The 26,314-nt window shown below is 41.8% G+C and overlaps 4 protein-coding genes across 4 annotated transcripts; 1 reads left to right on the top strand and 3 right to left on the bottom strand.

Annotated features, from left to right (window-relative positions):
- Positions 1-339: 339 nt before the first annotated feature.
- On the top strand, positions 340-4,136 carry LOC102710536 (nicotianamine aminotransferase 1-like). The gene is made up of 7 exons (XM_040528577.1): positions 340-692; positions 1,926-2,268; positions 2,623-2,835; positions 2,919-2,978; positions 3,066-3,221; positions 3,305-3,398; positions 3,812-4,136. Exons 1-7 carry the CDS (start codon positions 340-342, stop codon positions 3,949-3,951), a joined length of 1,359 nt encoding a protein of 452 aa, XP_040384511.1. The 3' UTR covers positions 3,952-4,136.
- Positions 4,137-4,929: 793 nt separating this feature from the next.
- LOC102710249 (dirigent protein 21-like) lies at positions 4,930-5,702 on the bottom strand. Its single transcript, XM_040528938.1, has one exon. It carries the CDS (start codon positions 5,662-5,664, stop codon positions 5,170-5,172), a length of 495 nt encoding a protein of 164 aa, XP_040384872.1. The 5' UTR covers positions 5,665-5,702; the 3' UTR covers positions 4,930-5,169.
- Positions 5,703-8,327: 2,625 nt separating this feature from the next.
- Positions 8,328-10,443, bottom strand: LOC102709968 (centrosome-associated protein CEP250-like). The gene has a single exon (XM_015842245.2). It carries the CDS (start codon positions 10,397-10,399, stop codon positions 8,801-8,803), a length of 1,599 nt encoding a protein of 532 aa, XP_015697731.2. The 5' UTR covers positions 10,400-10,443; the 3' UTR covers positions 8,328-8,800.
- A 12,622-nt stretch (positions 10,444-23,065) lies between these two features.
- LOC102706891 (probable inactive leucine-rich repeat receptor kinase XIAO) lies at positions 23,066-24,523 on the bottom strand. Its single transcript, XM_040529072.1, has one exon. It carries the CDS (start codon positions 24,511-24,513, stop codon positions 23,305-23,307), a length of 1,209 nt encoding a protein of 402 aa, XP_040385006.1. The 5' UTR covers positions 24,514-24,523; the 3' UTR covers positions 23,066-23,304.
- Positions 24,524-26,314: the final 1,791 nt, after the last annotated feature.

Genomic DNA, 26,314 nt, shown 5'->3' with positions numbered 1-26,314 from the left:
TATTTATATTACGGAATAAAATTTAATTGAATTCTGGTCAGTAGATTTTGCAACGGAGGGAGCAGGTAGCTAGCAGACGAGGGCCAAGAGAAACGTCTGTGAATCGCGGCGTGGTCAGTGGTGTGGAGGCTTTGCGAGCCACACAGCCTGTACAAATACACCCCACACGCTCCCACGCTCGTGACAGCCAGAGCTTGCACACATCAATCTCCTCTCTCTCTCTAAACTCTCTCGATTTCTCTCTCTAGAGAGTGAGAGAGCTTCAGCTTCTCATGTCTCCAACCGCGCAGGCACGCACGTTTCCAGTGATCTGATGATCGTGGTGGGTGGGTGCTGTCCATGCATGTTCAGCATCTGATTCTTGGTTTCTTCGTCGATCTTCAGGTTGCGGCGGCGCCGGTGCAGGAGCAATGCGGCGGCGCCGGTGGGTGGAGGGGTGGTGGCGCGGTGAGGTGCCACCCGTCGCTGTCGACGGAGCGGAAGGCGTCGATACGGGGAGTCGTCGGGGAGCTGCTCGGGGCGGCCGGCGCCGGCGCGGACAGGGGCCTCATCTCGCTCGGCGTCGGCGACGCGTCGTCGCACGCATGCTTCAGGCGCGGCGGCGAGTTCGCCGCCGAGGCCGTCGCCGACGCGGCCAGGTCCGGGGCGTTCGACTGCTACGCGCCGTCGTACGGATTCCCGGCCGCTCGCCGGTGAGTACACATATGCCTGCCTCCTCCTTGCAAGTGTTCTTGTAGGTGTGAATCTTTCATGTTTTGAGTGTGCTAATTTGGTGAAAACTTGTTGATTTCTTGGCATTTCATAGTGTTTTGAAAATTAATAATCACAGCAATCATAATCATTAAAACATGTTGGATTAGGTGATGCTAATATGAACTGAAATCAAATGTGCTGATGCTTACCGGAGGTTTATTATCCAAATTATAATGCTGTTTGGCAGCTACAAAGCTTTGGTTAATTTCATTATATTGTGAAGCACATTTAAAGCGCCACACTTATGTAGTTTTCAAAGATATGAATTGACAAAATTTTAGCTAGCCAACATGGCAGGACAGTAGGATTACTATCTTTTCTTTGACTCTGTAAAGTCAAAGAATATCTTTTGTTCCTTTCAGAGGTAACACCATATAGCTTAATGTTCAGCACACAGTAACTCTACATAATTGGAATATAAGTTATAGGTGAGAGATATAATTCAAGTGTTCCTCTTATCCTAAATAGTTATATAGGAATTTTACACTACTCAAAAGAACATTTGGCAAAATTGTCCAATTAGCTTGCTAAACAGCTCATTCTACACATTTGGATCTGAAATCCTCAGAAAACTCCACTGTGTATGCTGTAGTTTGAGAATGACATTGGTCCCTTCTGTCGTCTTTTCTTGTACAAATGAGACGAACAGTTTATCTTGTAACTGTAGTGCTTCAAAATTGCGACCTGTTGCTCGTGGACCTGTTGGTACTGCTCATGTGCAATGATCGTATAAACCACACATCAACATGCAAAACACATTATCCGTGAAAATGATATGAATCTTGGCACCATCTTGGACATTGCACCATTATTGTGCATTGTATCATGTTCCGTAGGATATACCACATACGTTCCAGAATATATCAGAGTGGTTTCATAATGAATTCTTGAAGAGCTATCAGGAGCTACCGTACTGTTTAGTACAAAATAAATTTCTAATACTCCCAAATACTTGGGATAATCTTTCAAATTTTACATGCATATATCTGGATGGCTGAAAAAAATTACGTGGTATCACTTGTTAATTACCTCCTCAATAACTTTAGAACTTATCTTCATGTAATCAGGAATTAATTTTTTTGCCATTTCATTTCTCTCTCACTGAATGCCTCCTTGATGCTGGGAAGTGCTAACCCAATCTGTGCTTGTGCGCCGGGATTGATCACGAACAGCGCCGTCGCCGACCACCTGTCCGCCGGCGCGCGCCACCGCACCCGCGACGCCGACGTGTTCATGACGGTGGGCGGCTCGGGCGCGATCACCGCGATCACCACGGTGCTCGGCGGCGCGCCGGGGGCGAACATCCTGCTGCCGAGGCCGGGCTTCGCGCCGTACGAGGCGGCCTGCGAGCTCGTCGGCGCCGAGCCACGGTTCTACGACCTCCTGCCGCGGCGGGGCTGGGAGGCCGACCTCGCCGGCGTGCGCTCCCTGGCGGACGGCGCGACGGCGGCCATCGTTGTCATCAACCCCAACAATCCCTGTGGCTCGGTGTACTCCGCACAGCACCTTTTCCAGGTCAGGGATTTAACTCCGTATTAAATATTTTTTTCATAACACAAATGCATCTAAATCTTTAATGATCACTACAAATTTTGCTACTCAAATACCATGTTACTCAAATGCTTTTACAAATTTTGCATTGATAGATAAAGATGTAAATGTAAAATTGTTAGGGAAATTTTGCTGTATTCGAAGATGTATCACTTTTTTCTAGTGTAAAATTAGGTATCTCTGATATTAAGTTATTATAGGTCTAAAATTTTATAATATAAAATATGATACCATTTTGGTAACTCTAAAACACCGTAAGTCGTTCTTCTTGTTGCTCTCAAGGACCGTAAAGTCGCTCATATCTCGCTGGATTTGTAGATTGCTGAAACAGCAAGAGAATTGGGGATTCCAGTCATAGCAGATGAGGTATATGCACATATGGTGTTTGGTGGGAGCAAGTTTGTGGCAATGGCCTCCTTTGCACACATTACACCAGTGATCAGCATTGGAGCACTCTCAAAGAGATTCATGCTACCAGGTTGGCGTCTTGGTTGGTTGGCCTTCTGTGACCCCACTGGTGCCCTCAAGCATGTAAGGCAGCAATCTCCTTTCATGTTTTCACATTATTTTTGAATGAATTTCATATATAGATTCATAATTTTGATCTTCAAAAGGTCAGAACTGCAACAGAAATGCTACTGAATGTGACTTCAGGCCCTGCCTCCATAATTCAGGTCAGAAATTAAATAAACATTAATTTCTTACATACTACTGTAATGAGTGCATGCTGTACTAAAGATGGTCAATATTTTGTCACACAGGCTGCACTTCCTAAGATTCTCTCAAATGAGCACACTGAATTCCATCGAAACATTGTGAACTTGCTTGAGTCTGCAGCTGATACTCTTTACAGAAGAGTGAACCAGACTGAAGCTCTGCAATGCTACTCAAAACCTCATGGCTCCATGTTCATGATGGTTTGTTTGAAGACACCTTGATTTCAGCTATTTCTAATGATTTATTGCCATATCATTTGAATTGATGCCCTCAAATTATTCAGGTTGAAGTGAACACTTCCCTTCTATTCGGTGTTGAAGATGACATGGACTTCGCTCGTGAATTGATTAAAGAAGAATCTGTCCTAGTTCTGCCTGGTATAGTTTTAATTGCTAGACTTACAATCTCACAATTTCTATTATTTGTTTTTTGTGGGTACTGACTATGAAATCTGGATAGTTTGTAATCTACCACCTCCATCCCATAATAACATCATTTTTCGATTTCTGTGCCAAATGCTTTGACTATTCGTCTTATTTAAAAAATTTGTTAAAAAACTTTAAAAATTAGTTACGTATAAAATACTATTCATATTTTATCATCTAGTAACAATAAAAATATTAATCATAAAAAAATTCAAAAAAGATGAAGAGTCAAAACATTATATCTAAAAACTGAAAAATGACCTTATTTCAGGATGGAGGTAGTAGTTAAAACCATATAATTTTCTCTTGATTAAGATGAAATCATAATTATTTTTTTAAAAAAAACATTTTTTTCATTCCTTCAGGTTCTGTACTTGGGCTAAAGAACTGGATTAGGATATTCTTTGGGGCACCAACTAGTGTGATAACTGAAGCCTGCGATAGGATTGAGGCATTCTGCCAGAGAAGAGCAGTTCAAGTAAAGCTACTGAAAAAGAAGTTCTGAAGCCAACAATTAGTTTTTTTTTCTGGCTCATTATAACATGTATAGAACCTTTTGTATCCATTTTATCGGATTTTTTCTTTTAACATAAATGATGTGAGAATTGTATATAGAGTAATTAACAGATGCTGGCTGAATTATAGCTGATATTTTCATAATGTAAAATGTTTGTTCTATAGTTGAATAAAGCTATGGGAATCGTAATTTCAATTTTGAGTCCCACCTCATTTCGTTTTTTGGAAGAAAAAGTGAAATGACTTACTTGCAAATGGAAAATAATTTACGGGTAAAACTTTTATATACATGTAAATGATGATTCAAAATCAAGTACTGTAATAAAAAAAACCATAAAATCAACTTGGCATCAGGTCATGCATGAAGGAAGGAACACCTCCCAAGGTCAAACATGGACTAAAGTTTTCTTGAGTTTCATTAGTTTGCTTGTATTGCAAAGTCTAAACTCTTTTGAACAAGAGGAATGATATATTTGTCCTATAGTTAACGGTGTCAAACATTAAAAATGGGAGGAAACAAGTAACTCCAAGCAAGATTCAAAGGCTTTTAATTTCAATTTCTTAGAGCTTCAAGTGAGTTTAGAAGGAGAAAAATCGACACCTCCCAAAATCCAAACAAATAAGAAACATTTACCCACATAGTTTCTGCTTATACTGAGAAAAATTGAATTTTCAACCTTTAATACGGAGTTGACTTTGAGGTTTTTTGTGGTACGTTATTTTTCATCCTTTGATTTCAAATTGCTAAATACATGTATATGGTACTCCCACCATCCATATATCAATGTATATGTTTTGTATATAGCTCTATATTTATTAGCACACAAATGAATCTATACAATACCCGAAATTCTCATAACATAGAATATAAGAAATAATTTTATTGACAAATTATTTTTTATTTATAAATATATCATTTGACCAAACGATTAGTCCCAATATTTCAATGCTTCGTACGAGAATAATGTTCGGTAAATTAATACATTACGTATATAAGGATTATTTGCGTACATCAGGTTCGCCGTTCGCCCGTCTTAAGCTTATTAACACTTCACCGGACACACACACACACACAAAACAGAAGAGAAGAGATTGTCACACGTGTGACTGTACATGCCACGTCGATCAGTACGTTACGTCACACGTATGCATGCACGCTACCATATACGCTGACACGATGCTGACGGGGCGAATGACGTGTCCATCCTCACGGGTTGACGTAGATGTCGAGCTCGAGCAGGTCGGGGCGGATGGTCCGCCACAGCACGTACCCTCTTGCCATCCTGAACTGCCCCGTCCCGCCGACCACCGTGAGCTCGCGCACGGCCGCGCCGGTGTCGTCGCGGCCGACGACGGTGACGGAGCTGCCGGCGAAGGGGCCGGAGCTGAGGACGACGTTCATGGCGACCATGAGGTCCATGCCGCCCTGCGACGACGCCACGATGTACTGCCCCTGGGCGCGCCCCACCACCGCCGACGTCGACGCCGGCCCTTCCGTCAGCACGTCGTCCATCACCACCGTGTTGCCGAACATGCCGCGCGGCCCCCGCACCACCTCCACCGCCGACGACCCCAGCAGGTCGTGCATGTAGAAGTGCAGGTGCGCCGACGCCGCCGACACCTGCTGCCTCGCCGCCGGCCCGGCCGCCACCACGGCGAGGACGACGCAGAGCGCCACGGACACCTTCTTGCAGGACGCCATTGCCGAGACCGATCGAGGTGAGGGTAGAGGAGCTAGCTGCATGGATGCTGCTTAAATAGCAGCAGCATTGCAGTGCAGCTACCTGCAGCTGCTGAGATTGCATCTGCTTCGGTACGACATAATTGACAGGTCCCATGGTGCCTTTGGTGCTGTCTGTCCATGCATAAATGGTGACATGCCCATCGTGATCTTCGCTGTACCTGTCCATGGCAGCAATTTGGAGGCCATGACTACATGCACATCACATCAATCGAATTCAGGAAATGTTTTCATCTCCTGAAAGGGATATGCAGAGACCCGGAAATGTAATCTTATTGTTGGGAAATCTCTAATTAATAAGGATATCTTATTAATTCTCTGTACCAAAATTTTCTAACAGAAAGATAATCCATAATGCAACCACACACACACTCTCTCTCTCATTTAAATCATTTAGTTAGAGGAAGAGAGTGGAATAAATTATTGCATCAACTTATCTTGATCTCCATTATGAAGAAAATGTTGTGAAATTAATACCCCCAAGACAAACGATATACAGTGAAGTGAGTGGGGTATAAACAAACGAACAAATCAGAACGGTTGATGCGTCATGTTCAGCACAGGTCGATGTCTGCGCTGTGTGATAATCCCAGTGTGTGGGTGTGTCGGTGCATAAGATAATCTGCTACAGATCAATGAGCAGTGATCGTCTGATCGCGATCTATGAATGTACAGTGAACATAACCGAAACGAATTATGATACTATTTACTGGATAAATCATCGAATGATCGATTGTCTGAAGTACAGTTATTCTGTACTTTGATTCTCCTCTAAGTAGCTAATATAGAGATCGCAGATCTCGTCAGTACTTTTTGGTCGAGGGCAGGGAATTGATCAGCAGGTCATCACTTCTTTTCAGTTGTCTTATGCTAGTAGACCATCTATGCAAAACAGCAGCTGTATCTGTTTTATCTTCAGTAGGAAATTCAGAACAGTAATGGAGGCCCAATTTGGATTCCTTTTTTTCTATTCCTCTTTATTCTGAATGAGTTGATACATTTAGAGAGAGACAGTTAGACTGTAGTACTAGTAGGTTGTGCACTTTTAATCTGTACTACTGAATATGTTTCATCATTCAGTAGGAAAACTTCTTTTGGGGTGTGTTTGTGCTAGTTTCGCTCTCTTGGGGTCTCTGCACGAGGCCGATCTGGCCTGGCTGTGTCCTATACCAAAACTCTTTTTCTTCTAATTTATTGACGCATAAACGAGAAAAAAATCATTCAGTAGGAAAAATTTCAGAACATAATTAGATAAGCTCCCGAAATTAATGGATCAAAAGTATCCAACAACAGAGCAGCTGGTGAGTTGCCTTCCAAAGAAGATGGACGTTTATGTTGTGTTCTGTACAGTGTACTGTATTGGCGTAGGGACCGCACGTTCCGATTGTCGGTGTATTGGTGCCATATGGACCAGCAGTGTATTCATTCAGACATTATCAATGTTGCAAATGTTGGGCCCGTGCAATTCATTCAATGATCGATGTTTCTGCTTCCACAAGGCCCAGGAGATCTGGAATAAAACGGGTAAAGGCCTCATCACAGAAAATGGGGCAAAAAGTCTGTTCCTAGTTCATCATCTTATATTTTTAGAGTAGATTTTAAACTTTGCACTATTTATTTCTTCGGTTATATCATTATATAAATAGCTATTAGAAAATCAGGTAATTTTTTAATCTTTATCAACAAGAGAACTCAGCCAAAGTGTGGTACCTCTCCTTGACATCACTACTAATACATCTTGGATCACTACTAATACTAGTAGCATAGGAATTGGGAGATATGGAACAACCACGGCGCTCGAATCTGCAGGAAGCTGACAGTGAGCTCAGGAACCTCTCCTTGACAAGATAAAGCAAGAAGTGATAGCAAAAATTGCAAGTGCAAAGAAAGGCAAAGAAGCCCAAGGAGTTCATATCTATGGGAGAGTAATCCCCTGCCAGCTTGCTAAATATTAATCTGTAATTACCTCCCCTGCTCAATCAATACAAAAGGCTATTCTGCCTTGCTATATGATAAAAAAAACAATAATCGAACTGGCAGTTTATGGGCTGTCTATGATTTCACTCATTACATATCATGGATGTTGCCATGTAAGTGTTTTCATAATTTTGTAGAAAGGGAAGCATGTTATTTTATATTAGATTAGATATATCGAATATTATGTGTTAAGAGCAAACTAGCCTAGCTGACACATGTATTTTTTAGAAGGCCTTAGCCCATATGTAACTTGCATATACTCTGTTCTCTCGATTCCATTTTGGGCTTTATCGTAAAAGGAGGAGCACCACCATTTGAAAGCAGCGTGCCATCTTGTGGAGACAAGTTTGATGTAAGAGATTTGCTCGGGTAAAATAAAAAAAAATATCTTAAGGTGCCAGTACCTCACAGTACTAAATCGTTTTCTACCATACTGTAAGCTACCGATACCTCGAGATACTTTTTGTTGAACTTGAGTAAATCTCTTCGTGTACATATTCACCAAGCATGAATGAAAGTTTACTAAATAGAATTTATGGTTGATGTTTCCTATAATCAAGTACTGTTTTATGGTCTCGTATGCAACGAAGTAGTAACAAGCAATGGCTGCGTGCATGATATGATGTAGAGGTGGGAATTTTATTCCATTATCTGAAAAAATACTCTTATTCTCAAACTAATGGAATTTAGGTGGTTGTTGCATTTGACAGTAAGCTCTGGATCAGATCCAGAACTCCAAGCATTTCTTTTCTGTGATGAACTGATCTGATTGTAAAAAATACCTTTTACTGCTGCAAGAGGGTTGGTGACTCATACTACCACATAGGACTAGTGAGAATAAATTTGACATCCAGCAGTTTATAGTTTGCACCATGCCATTAATCCTGACTAAGGCCAAAATGGAAGATCTCTGAACAACAAGCAACTCAAATTCAAGTAAACATGCAGCTAAATGATATGCTTCGTATTAAATTTGGCTTCATTTCACACCACCAAAAGGTTAATCATCACATAGTAGCAGCACTGTGGCAGATAACAAAAGATCGAAGCCTGGTTATTTTCAAGTTTGTATGTACTGAACTGAACTGAACTGAAGGCAAGGGTATCAGAGTTTAACTGTTCATCGTCTACTAGCAGCAGCGTAGACGACAGAAGCAGCGGCGAGCACGGTGGTGGTAGCAGGATGGCACATCCATGTCCACACGCCATTGCTCCCCCTCTCGAGCGCCTCGGCGACGGCGAGCCGCCGCCGCTCGATCTCCCTGCTCAGGCCATCCATCGTCTGCTCCTTGTCCTCGTGTTCTGAATTCAGAGTCCCAATCTCGCTGTTCTTGTTGCTGACGTAGCTCTCGAGCTCCCTGAGCTTGTGCCTCAGCTTGGTTGATGTGGATTTCTCGGCGTCGAGCGCTTTTAGGATTGAGCTCTTCTCGTCTTGGAGGCGGGAGGATTGAGCGCTGAGATCGTTGCAGCGGCCATGGAGCTTGGAGATTGAGCTGTGGAGATTGTGCAGTTCGGCCTTCAGTTGCTCAGATTCGTCAGATTTGTGCTGCACCATGGATACGGCAGCGTCCTTCTCGGCTTGAATCCTGTTCGCCTCCATGTTCATTGTGTGCAGTGCTTTCTCCATCGTTGTCTTCTCCGCGTCGAATGCCGCCGCCGCCGCCTCCTTCGTGTTCGTCGTCTCGTCAATCTTAATCTGGAGCTCGTTCACCTTGGCTTCTGCCATGCGATGCTTCTTTTCAGCCTCTGCAAGCTCGGATCGAAGCTTCTGTGACTCTGTCTTCGCTGTGGTTAGCTCTGTCTTGCTCGCCTCAATCTCTGAGTGCAACTCCGAGCTCCTTGCCATGGCGGAGCAGAGCTCAGACTCCAGAGATGCAACCTTCGCCGCCATTTCTGCTTTGCTGGAACTCAGAAGGTTCAGCTCCCCCAATTTTACCGCAAGATTCTCCTCCATCTGCTGCTTGTACTTCTCGGTGTTCTTCCTGAACTCCTCGAAGCTTTCTTCCACCTCGGCCTTCTCATACTCGACGTGCCGTGCCGAGGCCTTCGTCTCCTCCAATCGCTTCTCCAGTTCACCACTTTCTGCACGGAGCCGGGCGCTCTCCGCCTGCAATTCGGCAGCCATGGACTCCGATTTAGCGAGCTTGGAGGAGACGGTACCCAGCTCAGCCTCCTTTGCGTCGAGGAGCTCCAAGGCGCGGCCCTTCTCCGCCACCGCCGCCTCCAGCCGCACCGCGACCTCGCCCCTGGCTGCCGCCGCCCGTGCCGCCGCCGCAGCCGCGGCATCGAGCGACTCCCGCGCGGCACCGAGGCGGGCGCGCGTCGCCGCGGCCTCCTCGGAGGCATCGGCGAGCACCCCCGCGAGGACCACCCGGAGCACGTCTCGCTCCCCGGCGGCGACCGCGCCGGCGTCCGCCAGCACCCCGTCGAGGCGCGCGGCGAGCGCGGCCACCCGCGCCCGCTCCCCGGCGGCCTCCCTCAGCAGCACCCCGTTCCTCTCCTTCAGCTTCTCCGCCTCATCGTCCCCCGCCGCCGCCGGCGCCTCCTCCGCCATCGTCTCCCCGCCGACCACCTCCCCCTCCACCGAATGAGTCAGCGCAACCTCGTCATCCTCCTCCTCCTGCGCCGCGGCGGCAGAGGAGCCCACGCCCACCGCCGCATCCTCGTCGACGGCCGCCACGGCGGCGGCGGCGGCGGGCCTCTTCTTCTTCCTACCCATCGCCTAGAGAATGAATGAATCGAATCGCAACCTCCTCCACTCCTCCACCCATCCATCCGCAGCCACATGCCCCGCGGTAAATAGCGCCGCCCGCGGTGGCCGACGGGTGGGCCCGGAGGAGGCCTGACCCGACCTGTCAGTGCCCGGCGAGTGGCTGGAAGGCGGAGAAAGCGCGGGGGCGGGAGGCGAAGCGCGCGCGACCGTTGGAGTGCGTGATTTGTTTTTTTTTAAAAAAAAAGGAGAGAGCGATGGGTGTTGGAAATGGACGGTGGGGATTGGCTGGAGGCTTATCGGGATGTGCGCGGAAACAAATGGAGGCGAGCCCGAGCCCATCGATCGCTGCTGTCGCTGTCACCAAGATGTGGTTTGTGGACACTTCTCGTGCCCGATAAAATAGGCATTAGAGCATGTACGATACCGGGCTATAAGTTAAGTATAAGTATATTTTTAAAAAATAAGACAAGACAGAAGAGAGAAGGGAAGTTGTCTATTAATTTATAGTCGGCGGTACACGAGCTCTAGGACAAAATATGTGTATGACATATGTGACGATGTATTGATGTTTTGTAGGTAACTATTGTATGAATTGACTATTAGATTGACTATAGATGAATTGGAACTAGTAGTTGGCTATACTATTCAACTTGCTCTTAGGCCAAGTTTTAAAAGATAAGACTGAAGTTCAATAGTATAGTTAACTACTAACTCTAATTCATTTATAGCTAACTAATAGTCAATTCATATAGTAGCTGGCTACAAAACATACACTACCATGTCCCACATATCATAGACACGCTGTGTCTTAGAGTCCGGTGTAACTGGCTACAAATTTATAGCTCACCCTCCTCCTCTCCTCCCTTGACTCCTTAAAATATGTTTATAGTCAACTTATAGTCTACTATTGTACCTGCTCTAATACCATTTCGAAAATGACATACGGAGAGGGTGCTTATTGTCACTTTGGCCATGCTCGGGAGGAGTATGAATGAGCTTTAGTTATTCGGCGCGTAACCGTAGTAATAGATTAATACATGGTTAATTAATTATTAATTATAAAAAATTAGCTTAGGAAGTCGGTTGGTTGGCTGCTTTTAATTAAATGTCAGCTGTTCATGCAAACTAATGCTCAAGACTTCAACTTAGGCCGCGTTCTTCACCCCGACTAAGGCCTTGTTTAGTTCCTAAATTTTTTTTCAAAAACATCACATTAAATCTTTAGACATCTAAATAAAGCATTAAACATAAATAAACCAAAAAACTAATTGCACAGTTTTGAAAGAAATCTTGAGACGATTCTTTTGAGCCTAATTAGAAAGTGATTAGTCATAAGTGCTATAGTAATCAACATGTGCTAAAGATGGATTAATTAGGCTTAAAAAATTTGTCTCGCGATTTACAACTGGAATCTGAAATTTGTTTTGTAATTACACTACGTTTAATACTTTTAAATATGTATCCAAAAACTTGAGGTGATGTTTTTTTAAAAAAATTTGCAAACTAAACACCACCTAAGTTAACTTATCACCCTCGTTTTTCGCACGTACGCTTCCCGAACTGCTAAACGGCGTATTTTTTGCAAAACTTTTCTATAGAAAAGCTGTTTTAAAAAAATTATATTAATATATTTTATATTTTTTAATAATTAATAATTAATTAATAATGTACTAATTTATTACTACTTTTTCATACAGGACCTTATCCTCCACCCCACTAATGCGGCCTTAGTGTTAATGTGACCACGGTCCTCGATCTATCGAAAAGGCTAATGCACGCCGCCCGCGCCCCGTGCGACCGCGCGGCACTGCCGGCCCAACCACAGCCCACCTGCCTCTCTTTTTTTTTTTTCTTTACTTTATAAATAGGGATTTAAGCTTTATAGGTAAGAAGTTTACACGTATAAATTTATATGTATAAAGTTTTTTCTATAATAAATATATACCTATAATTTTATGTGTATATATAATATTTTGTATCTATGTAGAGTTTTATATGAAAAGTTTGTATATATGTGTATATGTATATAAAGTTTGTATGTATAAAGTTTACATGTATAAATTTATATATATATATATATATATATTTCTATATTAAGTTTATAAAAATATATATAAAGTTTGCATGTATAAATTTTAACTTTATGGATATAAAATTTTTTACTTTATGCGTATAAAGTTTGTATGTATAAAGATTTTTTATATTTAAGTTTATATCTATTAATTTTTGTGTATATGCCATTTTTATATGTATGTATGCGTGTATATATCTAAAGTTTCCATGTATAAAGTTTACATGTACAATGAATGTGTGTGTGTGTGTGTGTGTGTATATATATATATATATAATGTGTATAAAGTTTATGTTTATAAATACATGTGTATATATATATATGAGGAGACAAGGGTATATACCATCCGATCGCTGGCACGCCGCGCTCATTAGACCCGCCCTCGATCTATACATATATGCTTACTAGCTTGAAGACTTTAGCTTCAGATCTCCTTTCATGTGTATGTTGTGTGCAAATCATTTACTTTTAGTGAAGGGCAGAATCTAAACTTGTACCACTTTCACAAATTCAGCATAATAATGTGTGCTGCGCTTGAACGTAATCGATGAACAATGACCGGTCTAGCACAAGGAGAGAGGTTTGAGTTCGTAGTCTTTAGGTTGGCACTTGCATTTATGCCCTTCATAGTATGGATACCGGATATCCATATAGATGTTTATGTCTACAAATAACGGTAGACCGGATCCAGTATATATGAGATTGACTAGAGCTCGGGTAATATATTGCCTTCCATCCCACAATATAGTATAGTGTATAGTTCAAATTCGAATAATATCATGTAAATGTAAGTACGATAGTGTAAATAGAGTTCTAATTTTGGGTGATCCAATTTATGTAAATTTTTAAAATATTATAAATATGTCCTACCAAATAGATTACAAATATAAAATTGATTGAAAAATTAACCACATAACCTTTCAAAAAAAATTAACCACATATTATTAACAAACTTTTTGGGTGAAGCGGCAGTCGGATCATCCGTAAGATGTTGGCTGAATCAACATCATCTGTAGAGCACCCCATGACTTTATCTAAATTAGAGTTTTCTTTTTACTCTATAAAAGGATTTGGTTTTTGCTAATCATACCATGCATCTTTACCGTTGGATTTGATTCTTTAATTTAATATGCTTCATATCTCACAGTATTTATTCTGTTTTTCTCCAACATCTCAACAAATCTAATTATAAGCATAAATGCAAGTATAAGGATGAACATAATAAAGATAAAATGATAGAGCTCCATCTTATGCATCTGTGCATTTTCTCTAGTTCGGCAGATTGTCACGTGTTTATCTATATATGAACAAAGTAAACAAAATACAGCTTTAGGGAGTCGGTTGGTTTGCCGCTTTTAATTAACTGTCAGTTGCAAATGTAAGCTAATGCCAAAGACTTCAACTTAGTGTCAAAGTGACCTCAGTCCTCGATCTATATATACATGCTTATTAGTTTGAAGACTTCAGCTTCAGTTCTCCTTTCATGTGTATGCTGTGTGTAAATCATTTTCTTTTAGTGAAGGGCGGAATCTCAATTAGTACCACTGTCGCAAATTCAGCAATAATGTGTGCTACGCTTGATCATAATGTATGGCCAATACCTGTGTAGCACAAGGAGAGAGGTTTGAGTTCGTAGTCTTTGGGGTGGTTGTAGATCAGATTAGTATATATGAGATTGACTAGATCTCGGATAATATGTTGCATTCTATCCCACACTAGAGTATAATGTCTCATTAAAATTCAAATAATACCATGTAAATGTAAGTATGACAGTGTAAATAGAGTTCTGATTTTACGTGATCCAATTTTTGTTTTTTTAAATATTATAAATATACCCTAACAAATATTCTACAAGTATAAAATTGATTGAAAAATTAACCACATATTATAATAAACTTTTTCTTTTTTCACTTCTTGAAGTTATTTTTTTACATATATATATATATGAGTCTTAGATGATGATTTGTTGGATAGCCCCAGATCCATTGAGACCATCCTAAATATGCCTCTGGATAAGTAAATCGAATTTGTATTCTGGTAGTTTGTATACTTGTAACCTTGCCACTCGATATATAAGGCAAGGCATAGAGTCCCTCAAGAGTATAATATTCAACGCCACTCAATACACATGGTGGAATACATTCATCAAATAGGAGTAGACAAAACATTATTATCTAATAGGAGTAGGGTATTATCTTAACTGGAGGACATGAACCTGTTTATTCCTTGTCTCTTGCATTTACATGTGCAACTCCTAATTTATGAAACGCCAACACATGTCAATCTTGTTCTAAGGCTTGGTATTGTTTCTTTTTTTCTTTTATGACTTAGCATAAATTAGTCATCACACTGATAGGTGTTCAAACTATCACAAACGGGGTTTCTCATCTCAGTAAGTTGTGATCATTGATGATGTCCTATACCAATTACAGATGAAAGATTCCACATTAGTATTATCAAACAAAATTGATCCGACAAAATTCAATAGCTAGGACCAGAGCACAATGGATGACATGATGTAAATGGATGATATAATTTGTTTTTATAACATTTTAGGGGCTGCAGTTAATTGTAGGTCAAATTTGGTACCAGTTGTTTACAAACAAAATGTGCGAACTAAAAGATTTGCTTCTCTTTAAATCAGAATTTTTTCTTAAATAATTAGTTTCTATTTTCTTTAGATTTGTGTATTTGCCAAGAAAGAAATATGTCTGCATTATAAGCGTGACAATAAACTACACAAAACCAATGAAGGTGCAAATTTTATAGGAAATTTCAGATTCAACTTATTCTCAGTCATCCATTGTGCCACATCTGTACGTTTTGGTTGAAAGAATTCACGCACTATTTTTCATAGCATAATTCTAGACCCAACGTTACATATTGAATCCTTGGTGCATCATATCATCGTACGCCTCATATTTAACGGATGAACAGGCTCAAATCAACTTTTGAGAAAGATTACTCCTTTCATTACTTCAGATTATTAATTAATTGGATCCCATCTGACGTGCTCAGCTGGTTCGTTTTCTAGGCACATGAGAAAAACCTAGCTCATGCATGAATTAAGTTTGATGAGTGGATGCCTAATTAGCCTGCTGCAATCATCCTGCACGCATGAAGATCATGGATTAATTGGCATATGGTGCAGGTGGTGCACCATTGTTATCAAAGCAGCAACAGTCGAGATCAGGCCCATTCTGGTAGCATCGGCCATAGTTGTAGCCTTGTGGCATGTCACACCCCGTCGAGCACATCATGTGGTCCAGATGCACCTGCGCTTTCCCTGCATCCATTCCATCCATCATCTACTCTTCTCCTACCTCCGTTTCATAACGTAATTCTTCATATTATCTAGATTTATTTCGATACAAATAAATCTAGACATATATATAAATAATAATATATATGGATCAATAAAAAATCAGTCTAGTCATAGCTACAAAGACTTATAATAGAGAACAGATGGAGTAACTTATAATAGAGAACAGATGGAGTAGTTCAGCTGTATTTCTCCGTCTGAGTTGGACACAGACAGGCGAAGAAGAAGAAGAACATCGATTGACTCACCAGGTGAAACGATGAACGCGACGATGGCTATGGCAATTACAAGGAGCTTGGAGACGATGGATGAAACTGAAATAGTTGCTGCCATGACGATGGATTGCTTAATTGTGGCGTTCGTTGATCAAATCCTGATGATGGATTGCTTAATTGTGGCTCTCTCTCTCTCTCTCTCTGTCTCTTGTTTTGAGATATGTGGAATGGCTATCAAGCGTGTCGCTTGAGCGTATAAATAGTGATGGTTGATTAAGGGAGGATTAATTCGTCCTAACGTTGATTGGATATTTTTCTAGTCCTAATATGATCGATGAACACTTATTTCTAGGCCTAATACGGAACACTTTTACAGCTAGTATAATGTAATACATTAACGCATTCGAAAAATAATGGACCTTATTTTTGCTATGCTTTTACCCACCACATTTGAAAGTGAAATATGAGGAATTATAACTTGCAGCAACATCAAAATCAGAGAAAAATACTCAGGCAAACATTAATTACCCCCCCCCCCCACACACACACACACATAATACTAGTTATTTTGGATAAGGCTAAGGTCAAACTTTTAGAGCTTTAACTATAAATAATTTTTCAAATATTTACTTTAGAAGTATGGATACTATATGTATTGTTTAATCTTAAAACATATTTTAGTAAAATTATATATTTGTTCATGTTTTTATATATACTTGGATAGAAAATAGTAGTCAAAACTAATTTTTGAGATAATGTCTTAATCAAAAATTTAGTACAAATATAAAAATTGACAAGTTGTACTTAAACTTATTTTTGTAGGATCGAACAAGATCAAACAAATCTACCAGAGGGGGAGTGAATGGTAGGGAAAAACAAAACCCAAAAATCTTTCGCGGAATAAAGGATTACCTCTGTCGAAGAAATTGACGAAGACTTGCTACCTTGATCACGTCGCTCCTGTGTCGCCGCTATCTTGATCGCGCCGCTCATGTGCCGCCGAGCAGATCATCGAATCGCGCCACTCCTATGACGTCGATCGGATCGTCGGAATCCAAAAAATCACCAGTAGATGAAAGTCGAAAACGTAGATTGAATGATCTTGACTTTATTGCATCAACTGGTATTTACAAAGTGCACCAACAGCACTCCTATCAAAATCGTCGATCTAGAATCAACAACTAAGTCTCACAAAAGCACACCGGGGGCATACCCCTCGGTCTCTATTTATATCGAAAAGTCTATCACCAAATAGTAGTAGGACTCCTTATACTAATATGGCTCATCTCTTAGTTTTCCTAATCAAATCCAACATGCCAAAATCAGCCGTGCTACAGTAGTCCGACTGCTACAGTACCACCGCGCGATAGTAATCCGATCCGGTTGCTACAGTGCCGCGTGCTACAGTAATCCGGTTGCTACAGTACCGTGCGCTACAGTATCCAACGCTGCTACAGTGTCCGAACCTGTAGCAAATTCCTTTCCTTTTCTCATCCAGTTTTGATCCGATTTACTTCCCGATTTTTTCGGCACTTACACACACAACATGTGAAGCCCGTTACGATTCCATCCCACACGGTGTTGCTCCACCATGTGCCAACTCGTATTCAATATCGTCACCTGGCATCCTCGATCGTCCGGACCTCAGCTCCTCCCTGAGCCTAGTCACGATCCCACCGCCATTGTCCGATATTGACCTCAAGTCACCTGCACAACTAGAGACAAACCAACCGTTTCCGAGCACAGATATCGCAACCTGACTCACATTAGTTACACACACTCGCACCAACACCTTAATTATTTCCAAACCAAATTCAATTTATAAACCAAATCGCAAGCCAATTGTTCATCAGAAAATATTAATCATGCTTATGATCTTACAATTTTGATAACAAAGTAAGTCACAGGCAAAATAAATGATATTTTCATAATTTTTTGAATAAGACAAATGGTCAAACATTGCATGCAAAAAGTCAAACATCTTATATTATGAAACAAGGGAGTAATTTATTTCATGACTAGATTCTATTTGAGTTAATTCTTGGAAGTTGTTCACGGTCCCATGTTTATAGGACATGTGTCATCAATTATGATTGTTAACTTTCTATCATGTATGTGGCTCTGTTAGATTTTTAACAAGTTGATTTTTGTACGCTTTATGTAGTACTCTAGGTATGCGGATACATGAGTGTTAGACCTGTAATATATACAAAAACACAAAGGACTAATATTTTTAGAAATTCCGATAGTCTCCCATGTAAATAGGGACATCCACGAAGAGGTCTATTACCTAGGGTCATGCGTATGGTTGTTATACTTCTCAATCGTGGTTTCAGACCATCATAATGTTAGTCTAGACTGTATATTTAGATTTAAGTTTTGCATATGGAAGTAAGAGGTAGCATCTCAAAGATGATAAAAATAACATCTAAGTTAAACATGAACTTTAAAGTAAATTCATCTATTATGTATTTATTTCTCGCACGTGGAAATGTAAATTTATCGTGAGTCATGCTTCATATAAGTGCATAACCATTACTAACAAAATGATACTACAATTACACAAATTAGAAGAAAGTGTGTTGCAAACAATCCACTAAGAAAAATACGTTATATAATACGATTGTTCGTTGAGTTAAAATGAAACAATCATAAACTAGTAAACCAAAACAATTCATATGTAACCAATTTATGAGATGTTTTAATATTCTCTCACTCTCCTTTCAACTGCTAGTAAGATGGTGTGAACGTGAAATGCGACACAATACTAGTAATTAATTTACATGCGGTAACTTTATCTAATATCTAACTAATATAATAGTCTTAAGTCAGCCTATTTTGGAAGCGCAAATGCAAAATACAAAACTGAGACATGTTTTTTAAAAATTTTAAGAAAACGAATAGAAATGTAATCCATACATTCTAGATTTATGACTCACGAGACATTTTTAAAACTAGTTAATAAAAAATTGTTGTATTTGGCTCTCTCCAATATGTTAGCACGCCGAAATTCCATTTTTGCATGGTATGGAAAATATAATACCTTTTGTTCTTCTGTTTATATATAATCATTTACAGCTGAGATAAACACAAAATGCGCTATGTGGTATATAAGCTACATGTACATATATAGCTGTGAAGTAGATGCATATTAAGCATGTGTTTCTGCTAAGAAATATGAAGGCAGAAAAGCATGTGAAGCTCTTCTTCTCTGTGTGAGAGAATTTCATTATAAGCAACAGGAATACCAAGTCGTGCTTTGCATGCTCAATACCGATATGCATCTTCTGTCCTGCTCATCCGATTCTGCTGTGTGCAATGGCCGACGAAGACGAGCTGTGTCAATTCCTGTGTCACACACTACTATATTTCTCCGGGGTTCTACATAATTTTACGAGTCATTTTAAGGTGCTCATTTTTACTTATAAGGTGGTAAGAGTTAATGATGAATCGTAGCGTTTGAATGTTTATTAGTTTTCTATAGAGATAATATATTCTTTAACTCCTAAATAAGAAATTTCTAAACAAAGGAAAGCATTAATGCATATAATTACCCTTCCAGATTAAGGATGCAGGCAGAAATTATGGTTGCAATTAAACTCAACTTTTTACTAGTCATTTGATTTATTTTCCTTTCTTTTTGGTACTAAAACATGTGGTTTATTGATAGCAGGGAATAGTACATGGGGCACGTTGAAACAAAGTCCTACAGCATTGGGTTTCTGTTACACAAGCTCATATATATGGGTTTCTTTGATATTCGCTCAAGACAAAATTACTAGTACTGTGCTCATGTGGTTTCGAAGAACTCTATTTATCTGTAAATTTCACAATGAGCGCATAAGCTTTGCTCGTTGGGTAGTCAACATTCGCATGGATAACCGATTAAGCATGTGACTTCTCAATCTGTTCCATAATATACATGCAACAGGCATTTGCTAGAGCCTGAATGCATGCATGTCAAGGCCCAAATCTAGAGCTGAAATCGGCCGAGCATTACGACAGCCCAGACTAGCAAGTGAGTCAAGGATGCAATTTGAATCTTATGCCAAAAATATAAGCATAAATACAAGATTAGCTAAAATTAAACCCACAAAGAAAACAGACATCATGGGAATCATCTTCCACTAGGAACAGTCTCCATGAATCCAATCTGAATAGTCACAACAGCAGGCAAAAATCCCTTTTCTGTTTTGTCTCTGTCATTGTGTGTGTTTTCAGCAGGCAGCAAATGAGCAAAGCTCCATCATTCCATTGCACTCTGCAATCATCTCACAGGCCCCAAATTCCATTTGCAAACGAGCAAACCATACACACAAAAATACACGCATCCGTGAGCTGAACGCCTGAAACTCCAATGTGCAATGGCTGCCTGCTGTCTCCTGCTTCTGATGAAAACTCACCTTCACTATCACTGCCTCACTTCACTGTCACTCTCATCCCCAGATGGACCCATCACTCCAAACAAAATGCAGAAAACCCAAGAAAAACCCAACGAGCAGGCTGGTGTAATGGTGTTGGAGTTCCAGCTTCTTTTGCCTCTTCTGCTCTGCACTTTACTCCTTTTCTCACCCTGCCATGCGTACCGGCAAAGCAAAAAAAACATTCAGAGTCTTCAGGCTTTCAGACAAGCAGCTAGCACCGTGTGTGCGTGGTGCTGCTGCTTCTGCATATAGATGCCAAAGGCAATTGGCACTGGCCCAGCACTACTCAACCTAGCCAGTGTACTCACTGTTTGTGCATTAGTAGCAGTAGTATTCGGAGCAGAATGGTATGCTGAATAATACTACATGAATAGAGCAACAAGTGATCAGCTACTGAGATGAGTATAATTCATCAATCACATCACTCATTAGCCATTTTTTTCCATCGTCTAATTGCACGGCATGCTAGTATTAGACGTGGTCATGGATCATGGTTCATGATAATGTGCAGCATTATGCAGGACAGATCCATGGAAGATGCAATGGAACAGAGGCAATGATACCTCATGATAATTCACATCACCACTATATACACACACAGGCATCATTCTGCTCATCTAGTGCTATGTGAGCAAGACAATGAAGCAAAAGAAAAAGATTTGAGGCCATGATGGTCAAGAAAGAAGGTGAGAAAGGTTCGTTTGTATAGAGATGGATCATGCATGCATGTACTGATGTTCAGTTCAGATGTTTGGACAGAGCAACAGAGCTCTCCAACATGCAGCCATAGTGTGTGACAACCAATTTCCAGCATACTATATGGCAGTACCATAACTCTCTAGTGTATTTTACTTGTAGTATTATACTACCAGTAGAAAAGAGTGTTTTTTTACTTTGTTAGTTACTTAATTAGCATTATTTTATTTCTTTTTGCAATAAAGATCACAATAAAAAGTACAATATTATCTCTTTAAATTTCTACTGCATCTAATATTGTTGATAGTATAATTTAATCACAGTCGCCTGATAAAAATAAATTAACGGTATAGATTAATAGTAAAATGCACCGGATTCAGTCCCGGCACGGTATAATATGAAAGTCTCGGATTCCCAGAGATTGAGACTGTAACTTTGTTTGTAGCTTTGTTTAAAGGTTAACAGAAGGGAAAAAAAAAACAGCAGACTCTCCAACAAAGCAGGTTAGACGTGTTTGCACAGCTTCGCGGGAAGGTAGAATCCCATATGGAAGACGGTTAACACCAGATCACTCTGGTGAAATCTTCAGGTCCTAAAGTGAATTAGGGAAAGGAAGAAAGGAGATGATGAAAGAAAAGAGAAGATTATCAGCTCGAATCTTCAGATAAAATTCAGTGAAGAATATGTTGTATAGCCTCAGTGCTTTTAAGCTTGCTTTTAAAAACAAAAGTTCTTTCAGGTTTCTACAAGTATCTAGCTACAGTGCCTTTCTTTCTTCTAAACTATAGTACCATTGGTAAAGACTAAAGAGTCCTATACATACTATGTCGTTTTTCTGAGTTACATAATATGGTGTATTTCATACTCGTAAATTAGATTAACTCACTTATTTTTATATTTATAAGTCAAAATTTAGGTTTTTAACCTTAAATTTGGGGTTGATTTCGGATTGTTTTTTCACCGAATTTTATTCTCCAGCTTTCGGTTTTAGATTGTTAGAGCTCTTGGAAAAAAAAAACATCCCCAACCGCTCATCTATCCTATCCTCTATCCTGAAAATAGAGGATGATGACAAATCGAGTTCCAACAGAATGGTCATCCTATCATCTATTTTTAGATGTCATTCATATTAGGAGAGAGAACCTTTATATTTGGATGATTTCTCTCCATCCTCCAAAGAGATATAAAGGAGATCATATATGGATGATCTAGTGAAGCACAAAGAGATATGAAGGATGAAACTAGTTTAAATGATAATTCAAATGAAGATATGGATGATTAAATTTAGATGAATGGGTAGGGATGCTCTTAAAAATACATATATATTTTTATCCACAAACTTTTTTTTTAATTTACAAAAATGTCGTTCGTGGAAAAAGCCCGCTATTTCTAGTAGTAAGAGATACATCAATCTTCAGCAAATCCTTACTGAACTGTACAATGCAAAACCATTTTCGTTGTTTGTACCGAAATATTTCTTCAATGCTCAATATTTTAGTGGTTATACTCTGACATTGTATTTCCATTTTGGATACCAAGATCACATCTATAGCTCGTACAGAAGTAATTCGTGTTAATTCATATCAGATAAATTTTCGCTCAGATCTCAACGAATTTTCTGTAAAGTACTGGTCCTTGTTCACCATCAATTCCATAGTAGGACCTGTTTGGATCAAGGGATTTTCAAACAAACCTAAAAGGTTAGCATATAATTTAGTCTAGTAGGTACAGGAGTATATCAAGATCAAAGTTATTCAAGATGCAACTCATCATAACAATTTGGGCTATTTTCAGTTGTTTGCATCAACAGCAACCCAAATTACTTACAATTCCATACAGCAAATTAGCCGCTATTCTGGTTTGAGTTTCACAAAATTTAGAGTAATTCACCAAAGAACAATTTACCATAAATTTAGAGGAAGAGCAACATATCTTTTACACCAAACCTTTTCTATATAAAATTGCATCATTAGCACTGAAATACATCATCCACCGTTCATGTTTAATTGCAACAAAATCACAGCCGTGTATCTAAAGATTAACCCCAAAAAAAAGATGATTTACAGCAAAACTATTATTCACCACCATCTCATGAGCCATGAGACCACAATTAACCACTAATTAAACCCCTCCAAAACCCAATGCTTAAACCCCTCCTTAAACCCAGCTTAGCCCTCCTAACCTCACCGTCTCCGGCCGCCGCACTGCGTCGTCGGCCGGCGGCGCCCCCTGCCGCCCTTGGCGGGGCAGGCCGCCACCACTGGCGGCGGCGGCGCGACGCAGTTCCAGTGCGCGCACACGGCCGCGCTCGCCGGCACGCCGCCGACGCCGATGCCGGTCAGGAAGTTGTCCTGCAGGAAGAGCACCCGCATCCGCCCGCCCTCGGCCGCCGCGGCGATCTCCCGCGGCACCGCGCCGGCGAACTTGTTCCCGTTGAGGTAGACCGCCGACGCCGGCGCCAGCTCCGGCGGGACGCGGCCGGAGAGCGCGTTGTGGCTGAGATCCACCGTGGCGCCCGCCGGGACGCGCCCCGCTGGCCGGAGCTCGCCGGAGAACGCGTTCTTGCGCAGCTGCAGGTAGCCAATGCGGAAGGAGAACACCTCCCCGGGCACCTCGCCGGAGAACCAGTTCCCGCCAAGGTCAAGAAACGACAGCCTCGGCAGCCTCCGGAGCACGGCGCCCACGCGGCCTGACAGCCTGTTCCCGGCGAGAGACAGGTACACCAGCGTCTCCGGCAGCGGCGGGACGCCGCCGGTGAGTCGGTTGTTCCGGAGGTCGAGATGGACCAACGGGGAACTCACCAGCTTGGGAATCTCGCCGGAGAGGGAGTTGTGGGAGAGGACGAGCGTCCGCAGGCTCCTGATTAGGAGGAGCGACGGGGGTATCCGGCCGGAGAAGGAGTTCTTGCTGAGGTCGACAGTGCGGAGCAACGGGGAGAACGTGGCGGGGAGGTCGCCGGAGAGGAGGTTCCCGGAGAGCGCGAGGAACCGTAGCCCCGGCAACGCCGCCACCGCGGGAGGCAGCTCCCCAGACACGCGCCCGGGGACAAGCGAAAGCGAGGTGAGCTCCGAGAGCCGCGAGAGAGCAGCGGAGGGAAACGCCCCGGACAGGCCCGGCGCGCCGGCGCGCGGGTCGCCGAGCGCGAGCGTGACGACGCGGCCGTCGCCCGAGCAAGAAACGCCCGCGAACGCGCAGGGGTCGCCGGTGAAGTCCCACGACGCGAAGAACCGTGACCCGGGCATGTCCGAGAGAGCCCTCCGCACGGCCTGCAGCGCCAGGTAGTCCACCGGGTGCAGCGTCGCCGCCACGGGCGCCGCCGCCGCCACAGCGAGGACGACAGCCGCGACGAGCAGCATCGGGCGCCGCACCCGCACAGCTCGCGTGGCCACCATGCGTGCTCACGCTCTCAGCAGCAGCAGGACGAGGCGGAGGCGGAGGCGAGGCGGCTATGGCAATGGCAATGGAGGACGCGAGCTCGCTCACTGAGCTCTGAGCTTGGAGGAGAAGGCTATGGGGATGGAGGCGAGGGCGAGGCGAGGGCTACGCGCTTTGATAGCCGTGCGAGGCCAGCGGGCGGTGGGCCCCGCGCTGATGATTTCCACTGACAGGTGGGGCATCCCCCTCTCATGGACCTACATGGCAGCGGGTGGTTTTCAGTAGCGAGGTGTGCTTGGAAAACCGTGCAGTGGGTGGTGGAGGGTCAATGCGCGCGGACGAAAGGCATGTTGTGACTGACAGGTGGGCCCGGTCGCGCAGTTCGGTGGAGCTTGTAGAGTAAGCTCTGCTAGCTGTGCTTTTTTTAAACCCATCGTGCAAACCAAGACGGACAGCCGCTCGTGTGACAGACACGTGGGGCCCGGTGTTATTCCGGGCCCACGTGTCAGACTTCCGTGTATCCCTCCCACAGACCGCGGAGGGACCTTACGAAGGGATCCAGCACAAATCAGAGCTGGTACAATAGCAATGTTATAAGCGCGCTATAAATAGAGAAGACAATTTGGGTACGGGTAACGGGTACCTGACTCAACGGGACGAGTATGGGTATAATTTTTTATCCGTATATAATACTTGTATCTGACCCGCATCGATGCAAGTATGGGTTCGGACTTCAAGTATGTTTTTCCACCCGCGGGTAACCTGTCGGGTACCCGAACAGCCCATATATTAAATTTTGTCTAAAAATTTATTATGTTATTCATAAAATAATATTTGTGATGTACTATTTTTTAACTAAAAATTTTGATATGACCTATGTATTATGAGCAATATATTGTATTTGTTAAATTTTTCATGTGTGATGCAATATTGCATAATAAGCAGTATATTTAGTTTGTTGTATATGTTGGAATGGTTATGTTGATGTGCTTTTGACATGTAAAATGATAGACCCGACGGGTACCCAATACCCGCCCAGTACGCGACGGCTACGGGTATGGATACAAACTTTACCCACCGGTACGAGTACGGATAGGGAATTCTACCCGTAGACTTTAAGTTGGTGGACGGGTAATTGCTCTACCTGCACTAAATCCGATCCATTGTCATCCCTATCATAAGCATATTTTAAAGAGTTGAGAGGGGAGAGAGAAGAGATGTGAGCTATTAATTTGTAACCAGATGCATACGGTCTTCAAGACAAAATATATGTATGACATGTGGGACCACATATTGATGTTTTGTATGTAACTATTGTATGAGTTGGCTATTAGATTGACTATAGATAAATTGGTGCTGGTAGTTGGTTATACTATTGAACTTGCTCTCAGGGGTGTTTAGTTGGAGAAATAAAAATTTTTGGGTGTCACATCAGACGTTTGATTGGATGTCGGAAGGTGTTTTCGGACACGAATGGAAAAACAAATTTCACAGCTCCCCTAAAAACCACGAGACAAATCTTTTGAGCCTAATTAATCCATCATTAGCGTATATGGGTACTATAGCACTTATGGCTAATCATGGACTAATTAGTCTCAGAAGATTCGTCTCACGATTTCTCCCGTAACTGTGTAATTAGTTTTTCCTTTTATTTATGTTTAATGCTCTATTTAGGTGTCTAAAAATTCAAAATTCGATGTGATTTTTTTGAGAAAATTTTTAAAGACTAAACAGGGCATGAGATTTCACTCGCATAAGGCTGTGGTCTTTTGTTAGATAAAGATGGAATATATATAAAAGAATGTTTAATTTTTAAGA

This window comes from Oryza brachyantha, chromosome 11 (genome assembly GCF_000231095.2).
Source record: "Oryza brachyantha chromosome 11, ObraRS2, whole genome shotgun sequence".
Lineage (NCBI taxonomy): Eukaryota > Viridiplantae > Streptophyta > Magnoliopsida > Poales > Poaceae > Oryza > Oryza brachyantha.
Note: the sequence above shows the minus strand (reverse complement) of the source record. Positions and strands in the feature narration are given on the sequence as shown.

Bases quoted from the DNA above. Each gene is read 5' to 3' on its own strand.
- LOC102706891 (XM_040529072.1), bottom strand. From the start codon at position 24,513: ATGGTGGCCACGCGAGCTGTGCGGGTGCGGCGCCCGATGCTGCTCGTC.
- LOC102710249 (XM_040528938.1), bottom strand. From the start codon at position 5,664: ATGGCGTCCTGCAAGAAGGTGTCCGTGGCGCTCTGCGTCGTCCTCGCC.
- LOC102709968 (XM_015842245.2), bottom strand. From the start codon at position 10,399: ATGGGTAGGAAGAAGAAGAGGCCCGCCGCCGCCGCCGCCGTGGCGGCC.
- LOC102710536 (XM_040528577.1), top strand. From the start codon at position 340: ATGCATGTTCAGCATCTGATTCTTGGTTTCTTCGTCGATCTTCAGGTT. The intron at 2,269-2,622 runs GTCAGGGATTTA...CTGGATTTGTAG, and splicing joins CCGCACAGCACCTTTTCCAG to ATTGCTGAAACAGCAAGAGA. The intron at 3,222-3,304 runs GTTTGTTTGAAG...CAAATTATTCAG, and splicing joins ATGGCTCCATGTTCATGATG to GTTGAAGTGAACACTTCCCT.